Source organism: Diabrotica virgifera, chromosome 6 (assembly GCF_917563875.1).
Source record: "Diabrotica virgifera virgifera chromosome 6, PGI_DIABVI_V3a".
NCBI lineage: Eukaryota > Metazoa > Arthropoda > Insecta > Coleoptera > Chrysomelidae > Diabrotica > Diabrotica virgifera.
In genome coordinates this window covers 3,403,057-3,415,579 of record NC_065448.1, presented here as the reverse complement: position 1 = coordinate 3,415,579, position 12,523 = coordinate 3,403,057, and the positions used below count along the sequence as shown (strand labels likewise).

At 32.6% G+C, this 12,523-nt stretch overlaps 2 protein-coding genes across 6 annotated transcripts in view; one reads left to right on the top strand and one right to left on the bottom strand.

Moving 5' to 3' along the window:
• LOC114326336 (calpain-D-like) overlaps positions 1-5,614 on the top strand; it is a 104,252-nt gene extending 98,638 nt beyond the window's left edge. For all 4 annotated transcript variants that reach the window (XM_028274669.2, XM_028274667.2, XM_028274668.2 and 1 more), the window contains one exon: positions 5,240-5,614. In XM_028274669.2, the coding sequence (XP_028130470.1) occupies positions 5,240-5,485 (246 nt within the window). In that variant the 3' untranslated portion in view covers positions 5,486-5,614. The remainder of the gene's footprint in view (positions 1-5,239) is intronic.
• Positions 5,615-7,331: 1,717 nt separating this feature from the next.
• The window catches only part of LOC114326335 (pyruvate carboxylase, mitochondrial), a 107,028-nt gene continuing 101,836 nt past the window's right edge, over positions 7,332-12,523 (bottom strand). For both annotated transcript variants that reach the window (XM_028274665.2, XM_028274666.2), the window contains 3 exons: positions 11,773-11,968; positions 10,905-11,094; positions 7,332-9,910 (listed from right to left, as the gene is read on the bottom strand). In XM_028274665.2, the coding sequence (XP_028130466.1) occupies positions 9,018-9,910; positions 10,905-11,094; positions 11,773-11,968 (1,279 nt within the window). In that variant the 3' untranslated portion in view covers positions 7,332-9,017. The remainder of the gene's footprint in view (positions 9,911-10,904; positions 11,095-11,772; positions 11,969-12,523) is intronic.

The window sequence follows — 12,523 nt, the reverse complement described above, 5'->3', positions numbered from 1 at the left end:
CATCCCACCAGTATGGAGTATTTTTGTTTTTCTTTTCGTAATATCCAAGGGCTTCTTTTGCTGCAGAGTGAATACTTTCTTTAATGTAATTGTAGTGGTCCTCGATGTTATTGAAAGTTATGTTTTTAAGTTTCTCGTTTAGTCTGTTTTGATACAATATTTTTACACTATCTTGTTCTAGGCTTATAAGATTATATCTTACGTCATCTGCCATCTCTGAGCGAACTACTGGTTGTTCCTTCTGGCATCTTCTTGAAAACATTATTTTTGCTTTTAAGAAATGGTGATCGCTTCCACAAACTGCACCTCTATAAGCTCTTACGTCGTAGATTTTAAGATTTGATCTTTGGCGTACAATCAAGTAATCTATTATAGATTTTAGATTCCTTGTTCTCTGTCCCCAGGTGTATTTATGTACTTCTCGATGTTGATAGAATCCATTTGTAATACGGAGCTGGTTCTGTTCGCATATTGTGATGAGTCTGGTCCCATTGTCATTTGTTATGTTTTCTCCGTAAGGACCAATTATTTTATTGTTTTGTTTTTTTCCGACCCTGCCATTAAAATCTCCAAGTAAGATTAATTCCCTCGTATTTCCTATCGATGTTATTTCTCGGTTTAGTTTCTCGTAGAATTCTTCTTTCTTGTTAACCAATGCATCTTCGTTAACTGCATATACACCTATTATCGTTAGTTTATGACCATGTATATTGAGGTTTATTTTAATTAGTCTTTCATCTATGGCTTCCCAAGTGGTGATATACCTTCTTAGGCTTTTACGAATAATTAAAATAAATAAATATTAAATAAATATTATAAAAACACAAATAATGTTATCGTTTATCGTTAGGCTTAATATAATAAAATAGGATATATTTATATTATGACAGCGTTTCGTGTTAATACAACGCATGCGTAGTCCATGAAATCATCTGAACTGAGTTCTGAAATCTTTGAACGGCCGAATTCTAGCGTTCAAGCATCGTTCAAGTTTAAACTGCCATCGGTTGAACGGGAATTGAGAAAGACGATTTTGACTTTAAACTGACGTTTACTAGAAGTTCAGGTTAAACTGGAGTTGAACTCGATATGAGAAATTGGTCCTTAGTCTCAGTTGAAGATCGAACTCTGAACAGGTCAGTACCTTCCTGAATTTTATGAAAGCTTATCGAGCTTGCTCAATACGACATTTTGCTTCCCTGTCCGATGCCCAGTCTTCAAAAAGCCACGTTCCCAGGTATTTAATTTGCTCGCTCTTCACTCATGGACTTGGTATTCAGTGTTATGGTGGAATTTTCAAGTGCATCCAAGTTTCTGGAGATGATCATGAATTTGGTCTTTTTGGTATTATATCTGTAATCCCATTCGCTTACTGTATTCTGCGATTATCGTGACAAGTTGTTGCAGATCGACTATGTTGTCACAAATTAAGACACCATCATCAGCATATCGTATATTGTTGATAAATACTCCATTCACCTCATCTTTGCATCTATTTTATTAAAACGATTTTATATACTTTGTTTGGTCTTTGTCACTATGTCCGGCAAATTTTATAATCCATTTTAAACCAGGCTACCTAGGCACCTGAAATTTTCAGAATAGCTCAGAACTAGCTAACACTGCAGTTTTTAACTGCTACTATATGGATATATCGAGTTTTAAGGGAGCTAAAGCTCTTTAAAGATGGCGTCTTGGAATTAGTTTTTTTTTAATAACTCCAGAGCGCTTTTCTATTTAGAAAGACAAATATTGGTACGTTTATTTATCTTCCAAAGATAAATCGATTTCCTCAATTGCGACATTCGAGTATCAGTCATATGCGTCCGTTTTGGGTAGGTCAACGGTTATTTTATTGCATAATTTTTTTGTCTTAATTTTGAAGCAATTTTGATATTTTTTGATGATTAAATATGTTGTTTGTGGATATATCGCATACATTTGATTACGGCGATATAGAGACCACACAATCTCAACAATGTTACCCATAGCCCCATTAACTAGACCTTTTTCGATATTAATGTTAGCTCGTAACATTACTCTTGCGCCGACGAATATCTCCAACTCATTTAGTAATCCACCTATAGGGGCTATAGGAGGGAAAGGGATGGTCTGGAGCATTGGAGCGTGGTGGAGTGATTCCTGTATGACACGAATTAATACACTTCGCTCTAATGCATTGTTGCACCCGGACGTCATTTTTAGAAGTTTCACAGACTGGGTTGAATCAAATTGCTTGTTTTCTTACTCAAAATGCCATATATACAGGGTGTCCCAGACTAATTTAGCCACGCTATATCTCTTAAACGAATAGAGATTTTCAATTGGGATAAAAAGTGGTCTATTCTACTTGTAATACACTTTAATATGGCGCGCAAAAATGTTATTCCCTAAATATTCATCCCTTAGTTACAACCCCTACCTTAAATTGTTTTAATAGCACCCTGTATATTTTTTATAGTTTTGGATGTGGTCTTTTATAGTCTATTCAACACATTTTTTGAAAATAAAATCGGTTCGTAAATAACCAAGAAATTATCAGTTTATTTTTGTTAATTGTGTGTCCCAGACTAATTTATCCAGGCTATATTTCTTAAACGAATAGAGATTTTCGAATGGGACAAAAACTGATCTATTACATTTGTAATAAACTTTAATATGACGCAGAAAAAAATTATCCCCTAAATATTCATCCCTTAGTTACAACCCCTAACTGTATTTTTTTTAAATAGCACCCTGTAGGTTAGGGATGAATATTTAGGGGATGAATTTTTTCTACGCCATATGAAAGTGTATTACAAGTGAAATAGATCAGTTTTTGTCCCATTCGAAAATCTTTATTCGTTTAAGAAATATAGCCTGGATAAATTAGTCTGGGACACACAATTAACAAAAATAAACTGATAGTTTCTTGGTTATTTACGAACCGATTTTATTTTCAAAAAATGTGTTGAATAGACTATAAAAGACCACATCCAAAACTATAAAAAATATACAGAGTGCTATTAAAAAAATTAAAGTTAGGGGTTGTAACTAAGGGATGAATATTTAGGGGATGATTTTTTTATACGCCATATTAAAGTGTATTATAAGTAGAATATACCACTTTGTGTCTCATTCGAAAGTATCTATTCGTTTAAGAGATATAGCGTGGCTAAATTAGTCTGGGACACCCTGTATATCACCTCGTAGTGGATCTGGAATTCCAAATTAAATTTGAAAACCAAGTACGCATTAGACATAAAATTTTATGAAATATATTTCGATGAATAAATTATTTCTAATATTTCCCTTTACGCCAGTCAATGGGAGCAAGACTAAGATATTACCTCCGAATTCTATCCTACTGCATGGATTTTAATGAAATTTTGGCAATAGCCTCTACATATCTCCTAATTCAAAGTCTACCATATGCCGAATCCCTATTTTATCTTGGGGGTGGTTCCCACCCCTTCTCAAGGGTGGAAAATTGTTAAAATAACTGCGGAATTCGCTAGAGAATCTAATTCTAAGCAAAAACGGTTCTATATTTTTTTTTTGAAAACTCAAGACTTTTTGAGTTATTCGTGGTTGAAAATTGGCCATTTTGATTGAAACTTAACACTTTTTCGAACGGTTTTTTGCGAATATCTTAAAAACTATGCATTTAACTTAAAGAACTATATAAAACATTTTTGTAGGTTATAAAAAAACAAAAAGAGATATGGTAGGTGAAGAGTTTGTTTTTTGTTACATGTTCAAATTGGTGTATTCAACTTGAAATAACAGAGAAACGATCGATTTTAGGTGTATAATGCTCCCAATATATTTTGTAGTGCTTGAAAAGACTTTTAAAATGAGCAATATTAAAGGCCGATTATGTTCAGACTAAGCGAGATATGGTGCAAACAAAATTGATAACTAATGTATTTTAAGAAAAAATGAGAAGTAATTTTAACCCTCATCCACCAGAATGTAAATACATCGTTTTACTTCTACAGTACCTTTTATTATAGTGTTATTTCTATGTTCAAAAAGTTGGATAGAATTAAAATGAATGGTTTTTGAAAAAAATAAGATTAAATTATAGGGCGCATTTTTAAAATTTCTTAAAAATCTTCCTTTTTCTCCGTGTAACTTGAAAATGATAAGAGATACAGAAATGAAATATAAAAACGGAATTTTTATCTAGAAATCGCTTTATTTTTGTGTGGTATCTCTTTTTTGGATCTCTCATCATTTTCGAGTAACATGGAAAAAAAGGAAGATTTTTAAGAAAATTTAAAAATGTGCTCTATAATTTGATCTTATTTTTTAAAAAAACCATTCATTTTAAACCAGTCCAACTTTTGTAACATAAAACTAATACTATAGTAAAAAGTATTGTGGAAGGAAAACGATGTATTTAAATAATTCTGATGGATGAGGGGTCAAATATACTTCTCATTTCTTCTTAAAATACATTAGTCATCAATTTTTTGCAGCATATCTCGCTTAGTTTGAATGTAATCGACATTTAATATTGCTCATTTTATTAAAGGTCTTTTCATGAACTACAAAATGAACCATGAAACATGAACCGATTTGAGCATTCACCAAAAAAACAAACCCTCCTCACCTACCATATCCTTTTTTATATTATAACTAGAAGATCTATGAAGGAAAGAATCTCTTCTGTTTTTTTATGTGCTACAAAAATATTTTATATAGTTTTTTTTGTTAGATGTATAGTTTTTAAGTTATTCGCCAAAATCCGTCCGAAAAGGTGTCATTTTTCAATGAAAATGGGCAATTTTCAATTGCGAATAACTCAAAAAGTATTGAGTTTTCAAAAAATAATTATAGAACAGTTTTTGCTTAGAATTAGGTTCTCTAGCCTATTCCGTGGCTATTTTAATAAAAAAAAAATCACCCCCGAGAAGAAGATAAAAGCGAACATCGGCATAGGGTAGACTTTATTTATTGAGCTATTCGCTACTTACAATGAAAATATCAAGTAAATTGTAAATCGATGTAGTAGGATGGAATTCGGAGCCAAATATCCTCATTGACTGCCCTACTTAAAGTTGTTTTGATTTAATGAAACATTTTCTTTGATTTATATGAGTTTAAAGTCGATTACAAAATTCTTTTATGACAGAAATTGAAACAACAAAATAGTTTATTTAGAAGCTTCAAAAACCTATATAAGATTTTTCAGCTGTTTTTTTTTTCTTTGCTGGCCTATCTGTACCTAATGCAAAATTATTGTTGTTATCAGGAAAGCTACAACGTGGTCTCCACCAGGGGAACACTAAAAACTGTCGACTCAGTGCCTCCGTTGACGCGCCAAGTGATCATCGTTTTAACGCAACTGGAAGGCAGCGGGGGTTTCTCCATAGCGCACCGTTTGACACATCGACTGGCCAATTCCCAGGGATTGCACGATTGGGGCCCCATCGGCTCCAGCCACGATCCCGAACTGGATCATCAGACCACCGGGTTACATTCACCACGTTTATTTTAAGTTAAGTTTAAGTTAGTTTACAAGTATCGTGAGACGGCTTTCGTTATATATCGTTTTTGTTTATTGTTACGATTTTGATTCAAGAACATAGTCTGGTTTTTAAATGATTAAAATATAATTGAAATGATACTTTTGGAGTTTCAATTCAACCTGAAACCTGTGTGAAAAATAAAACCCTGTATATAGGGTGAGGCAGATAACTGGCCTATTAGAAAAATATCTCGAGAACTAAAGGCAACAGAATCATGAAAATTGGAATAAAGGGGTTTTGAAGGATGATCTATTAAATGAAAATATTTTCATCTCTTTGCAACTTCCGGTCATACCGGAAGTTGCTTATAACTTCGTTTTTTTAAATGGGACACCCTGTATATTTTTACATTTTTGGATTCTCTTCGATGTCTTCTTTCTTAAAATATAAGGTTTTGTAATATTATACAGGGTATTTTAAAAGATAATTACGTTTTTTTATTAATTTCGTAGCAACATTCACACCCTGTAGAATTGTAGTAGTTTGACATCTAAAACTCTACTTACGTTCAAATGATTTTTAATATACTCTACTATTGTTAAGAATCATTAGTATAGCTAAATTTTTAATTTTAGTATACAGGATTGGTCGAAACTCGGAATGAGTATTTTCTGAGTTTTCTTAAATGGAACACCCTGTATTTTTGTATTGTAGTGAAATGATATTTTATAGTACTTTTTTATTTCTTAAGCATTCCCTATACCTAACTGCTTTAATTTGTGAGTTATTGGTGATTCAAGCTAAACATTAATTGCAACAAAAAATACGTAAAATTTTATTAGGTTGGCCGTGAAAATACTCAATCCCAAATAATTTTTCAGAAATAAATACATATTATTCCAGACTGGTCCTTAAAATTACCAATAATGGTTTAGCTATCGAAATACCTACTTAGTTAAGATTGTTGGTGCGATTAACAATTAAGCACAAATTAAAGCAGTTAGGTATAGGGAATGCTTAAGAAATAAAAAAGTACCATAAAATATCATTTCATTACAATACTAAAATACAGGGTGTTCCATTTAAGAAAACTCAGAAAATACTCATTCCGAGTTTCGACCAACCCTGTATACTAAAATTAAAAATTTAGCTATACTAATGATTCTTAACAATAGTAGAGTATATTAAAAATCATTTGAACGTAAGTAGAGTTTTAGATGTCAAACTACTACAATTCTACAGGGTGTGAATGTTGCTACGAAATTAATAAAAAAACGTAATTATCTTTTAAAATACCCTGTATAATATTACAAAACCTTATATTTTAAGAAAGAAGACATCGAAGAGAATCCAAAAATGTAAAAATATACAGGGTGTCCCATTTAAAAGAACGAAGTTATAAGCAACTTCCGGTATAACCGGAAGTTGCAAAGATATGAAAATATTTTCATTTAATAGATCATCCTTCAAAACTCCCTTATTCCAATTTTCATGATTCTGTTGCCTTTAGTTCTCGAGATATTTCTAATAGGCCAGTTATCTGCCTCACCCTGTATACACTCGGGTGCAAAAAAATCGATCCACTAAAAATTTGGTCATTTTTGATGTCTCGAATTGCCTAAACCTGTTGTCCGATTTAAGTGATTTTTTACCGTGTTATAGCCTTATTCATTATCAATATATCAAGGTACATGCTATGCTTGTACTACGCATGTACTAAAAAGAATATACTCCGACGAATGTTGGTAGTATATACTCCGACCATAAAGTGATCTGTATCTGCAGTTGGTCCTCTGCATGTTCTTTATACATTTTCCATGTCTTTTTCGATGAGCACATGATATATTTGGTTTGCGGTTTTAAAATAAAAACACCTTTATGTAAAAAAATATATTAAATATAGAGAGTAATAAATTATACAAACCTGATCATGGTAAAATTATCATTTTAAAAATGGTACATATCAATAAATCATTATCAAATTTTTAATAACAACAACAACGTTTAAAAGTAATTTAACAACACAGCCTAAACAAGTATATGTAATGTCATTGGAAGTTATTAACATAAGTTAGATTTGCAATTTCTTCGAGATGGTTTGTCGAGCATATTGCGTCTTTATGAATATAAAAATGAATTAATTTAGTAAAATGTCTTAAAATGACACTAGGAATAATAATATTGTCTTTTAAACACTTTCAAGCCTGAACGATATTAATAAGAATAAAGTTAGTTGATAAGAGTTATCAATTTATAACCTTATGGCAGTACATGTTCATAAATACAAGGAAAAGAGGAATTCACAATGAAAATGAGAGTAATACAAGGCTGGATACTATCCGAAAAGTATTAGTTGACGGTTTTACACCTTACTATACTATATTCATAGGTTATATTAGGTTAGGTGTGACAATTAAGAATACATCCTTTGGCATATTTCAAGTTTTGTTGAATTGACGTTTGATGTTTGACATATAACTTTTGACGTTTGATACATGACTTTTGACATGCTTAAAAATCTACAAAAACAGGTCTGAAAGTGTTAACGATATATACAACATAATACACACACGTTTGTCTATACTAAGAAGAAATTGCAGACAATATAAAAACGAACAAATAAACATACATAAAACACTACAAAATACCACATTATAATTCATAACGCCATTGTGTATACTTTGTATTTTTAAAAATATAGTATATTTAATATTTTGTATTTATAAAAAATAGTTTGTAGAGTTCGGGGATTCCCAAATATATATTTATCATAAAATTAAGAACGTGTGATGCTTAAATTAGTGGCACGCATATTCAATGTCGTCTTCTTTTATTCTTTCTTCTGTTTCTGTTTGATCCGAGTCGGATCCAATGCCACTTCTCAATTGTTAAAAGGTGCTTTCCTTGTAAATAAAAGCCGTAATTCCACCAATACAAACAGTGATATGTGACATCTGACGTTTGACAACTGTCGAATGTGAAATTATTTTATTTCTAGCAGTGTTCTAGTTAGTATTAGTAAAGTGTAACAAAATTTCCAGTCAGCTTTATAAAATATTAGTAGAAACAACAATATAACATTCAGGTTTACAATATCATCAACAATAAATAGGGGAATGTTACAGACATCTATACTAGCAGAAACAAAATAATTGACATGTGTATCACCATGGACCCAATAAAATCATGAGGGGTATCAACCTGGATTTAAACTTGTGAGGTCAACCGCGCAACAGAGTTTTATCTTAAAATAAGTCTTGGGAATAAATGTATCGTCAAAATGTACCACCTACTTGGAAGTTGTGTCATCACACGAGAACAACTTCTGTGATGAAACGCATGATAGAAGATCCAAACACTGATAGTCATAGATAACTTGAGAAAATCAAGTTTTTTGAGTACGCTAGCAGTACCAATATGGTGATAAAGACGTATATTACACTCTCCAATAGGCACGTAGTGCCACAAAGTCTTTTATGAGTATCTTCTTTTAAAGAACCAACTATAACGTTACTAAAATTATGACCAGGCTCTGTATAATAGCGTTCCTGAAAGTAGTACCTATTCTAAAGTAATAATTAAATCTTCAGCTTCAAGTTTCATTCCCATGGCAGCGTCTATCGTTTTGACAACTCCAGCTACAGGACTTTGGACTACTGTTTCCATTTTCATGGCAGAAAGGATTACTAATGGTGTACCTTTCTCTACTTTGTCACCAGCCTTTATTCTAATATCAATTACGGTACCGGGCATAGGAGCTCCTACTTGTTTTTTGTTGGTTTTCTCGGCTTTAGGATGGAGGTGTAATTCTTCACCTGCAGACTTGTCTCTGATCAAGACTGATCGCAGAGTACCATTAAGTTCAAAGAATACTTCTCTCTCACCGTTTTCTGTTAAGTCTTCAGCTACTGCTAGAGTTTTAATGCCTAGAGTTTTTCCTCTTTCGATGGTCACTTCGAATTCTTCTCCTACTTTAGGTCCTACCAAGAACATCCTAGTTTGAAGCTTGTCTACTGGTCCAAATTTCTCATTAAATGCTAAGTATTCGTTTGTGACTTGTGGATATAAAGCTGCAGACATAACATCTCTATCGGTTGCATTAGGGAAAGTTTCTTTCAAATCAGCTCCTAGTGCTTTAAAATCTAGAGGTGGAAGACTCTCACCAGGTCTTCCTTCAATGCGAGGCATGTCTCTGAGGACGTTAGATCTGAGAGGCTCTGGGAATCCCCCGTAGGGTTGTCCAATGTGTCCTTGGAGGAATTCTACTACGGATTTGGGGAATGAAAGTTCTTCGGCTTTGTTTAAAACGTCTTGAGGGGTAAGTTTGTTTTGGACCATGAATTGCGCCAAATCTCCTACTACTTTGGAAGAGGGCGTTACTTTGATTATGTCGCCCAATAAGATGTTGGCTTCGGCGTAAGCCTTCTTTACGTCTTCGAAGAAATCGCCTAAACCTGAAAAAAAATATCCAACATTAGCATTATATTTTTATAGAATACAGAGCGAGTTTTATGTATGGAACGCGGCAATTATCTCAGAAACGGCTTACCCGATTTTTATAGGTTTTAGTGAGTAAGGGTCTTGTGATGCAGGGGATATTATAATGGTATTTACATTGTTGTCAAATCTTCCGTTTTTCTGGAAATCTAATGAACTTTCTTATTTTAAATGGATCACCCTGTATATTTTTTGAGTTCTGAAGTCATTGAGAAATACTGATTATTTTTCATGTAATGTTCCCTAGAGCTAATTGTCATAATTTCTTTTTTCGGCCCGGGTACATGCTATTTCAGATTTTTTGTATCATCCGGAACAAAAAAAGTATGTTGTAATCTTTCTATAAAGTTGATCGTTTTCGAGTTATAAACAATTTAAAACTAAACAAGACAAAAAATGACCATTTTCAAGGCTCAAAACGGTAACAAAGTAAACAGTAACTAAGTAAAAAATATTATTTTTGAAATTACGAAGTGCCTAAATTCAAGTTTAAACCTTATTTTTGCAGTTCCCGATAAGAATTTTGGGCTTATTTCATTTTGAAATATTGTTTTTTAGTTGTTACAATTAAAAAACAAAATTCTTATAGGGAGCAGATAGAAGCAGATTTGAACTTAAATTTAGGCACTCCGTTATTTCAAATATAATATTTTTTACTTATAATATCTGCTACGAAATGTAGCAATATATTTAAGTATAGGGAAAAATAATCACTATTTCTAGGAACTTACAGGGTGTTCCATTTAAAATATGAAATTTCATTAAATTTCCAAAAAAACGGAAAATCTGACAACAATGTAATTACGTGAAATGTGACCTATGACATAGAATGTTACATGTCACGTCAAATGCGATGTAAAATGAGACATATGACGTTCCACGCCCACCATTCGTAGTCGTATACATATTACCTTAGTAAGTATATTACATAAAAACAACGTATTTTCTTACCTAGAGAGAAGGCTTGGAACTGTAAGTTGGTGTACTGTCCACCAGGTATTTCGTTATTGTAGACATCGGCATTTCCACTCTTCATCGTCGTAGTACATTCAAATGGAGCATACAACGTTCTGGTTTGTTCCCAATAGGCGGAGTATTCGGTAACTTTGGGTAACTCAATGCCCGTATCATTTGCTGAACCCTATAAAATGAAATAAATCAATAAAATTTAAGTAATCTATTAATATTTAAAAAAATAAAGATGTATTATTAAAATTTACAATAAATGAGCTTTAGTGCTCTGCGCAATAATCTTTTAATGCGGAAAATTATCTCTCAGTCAAAAAATAGATCATGTGGCTATCCCTTACGAACCTTTGGTACATTTTGTCACAATCTAATATATTTTTTGTCAGGTTTCATACCTAACCGCCAATGAATTTTTTTTCAGACATATTGCTCCTAAAACCTAGATAAGTTTCAAATTTAACACAAATGTTTTCAAGTAACAAACAAGGCACACACTGTCAGCAGGAATTGTGATAAAAACTAATTGTGTTTTGAAATTCACATGGAATCGTCTGAATCTACTTTGTATTGTCTGTGTTAATTTTATTTAATTGAAATGCAAGTTATGAAAGACAATTTTCAAAAGTAAATTTAATAAAAAAGAAATGTATATAAATGTATATAATATAAAGACGAATTTGAACAACGGCATACGATTTTATGACTTCGTTGACCTGGCAACGCTGATCTTACCGAAACATACTTGGTGGCCCAGCATACTAATATAAAAATCGTTTTAAATATATTTCTCTCATTTCCTACACGTAATAAACATACAAACACAGAATAAATTGATGAACAATAAATTTACCTGTAAACTGGCAACGATGGCTCCCATACTAGGTTGACTTGTAATTCCAGACATAGAATCAACGGCAACATCGATAACATCTGCCCCAGCCTCGGCACATGCGAGCATAGCAGCTACTCCTGCACCACTGGTGTCATGTGTATGGATGTGAATTGGCAGATCGGGATATTTGTCTCTAATAGCTGACACAAGCATCCTAAAAAATAATACTATGAGTGTATGCATAAAAGGGAGAATATGTTCCACTTAGAAATGAAAAATAGAGAAGAATTCGACATTCGGACAGCAAGTGAAGCAAATAATAAGGCTCAAGAAGAATGAATAGTGGGAGAGAATGTGTAGAGACATAGACAACGCGATAGGCTGTAACAGATCAACTGAAGCATGGAAACAATGAGAAACATCCGAAGTAAAAATATCATACAGATTATTTCATTCATAGAGATTCTGACCAATAGAAACCTACAAGAATAAAAATTACAGCGATTATTTCATTCATAGGAGATTCTGACCAATAGAAAGCTACAGAAATTTCTAGAGAAACGGAGAAACACACAGGAAGATATAACTAAAGCACTAAAGAAAGCCAAAAACAACACAGCATCAGGACCAGGTAACATAAAAATGGAACTTCAAAAATATGCAGGACGGTTCCTTTATATAACTCACAAGGGGAAAAGCCGAAGAAAAAGAAGAAGGAAACAGAAACGTCAAAATAAACACATTTTTAATTAAAATTTCGGTTTTTTCC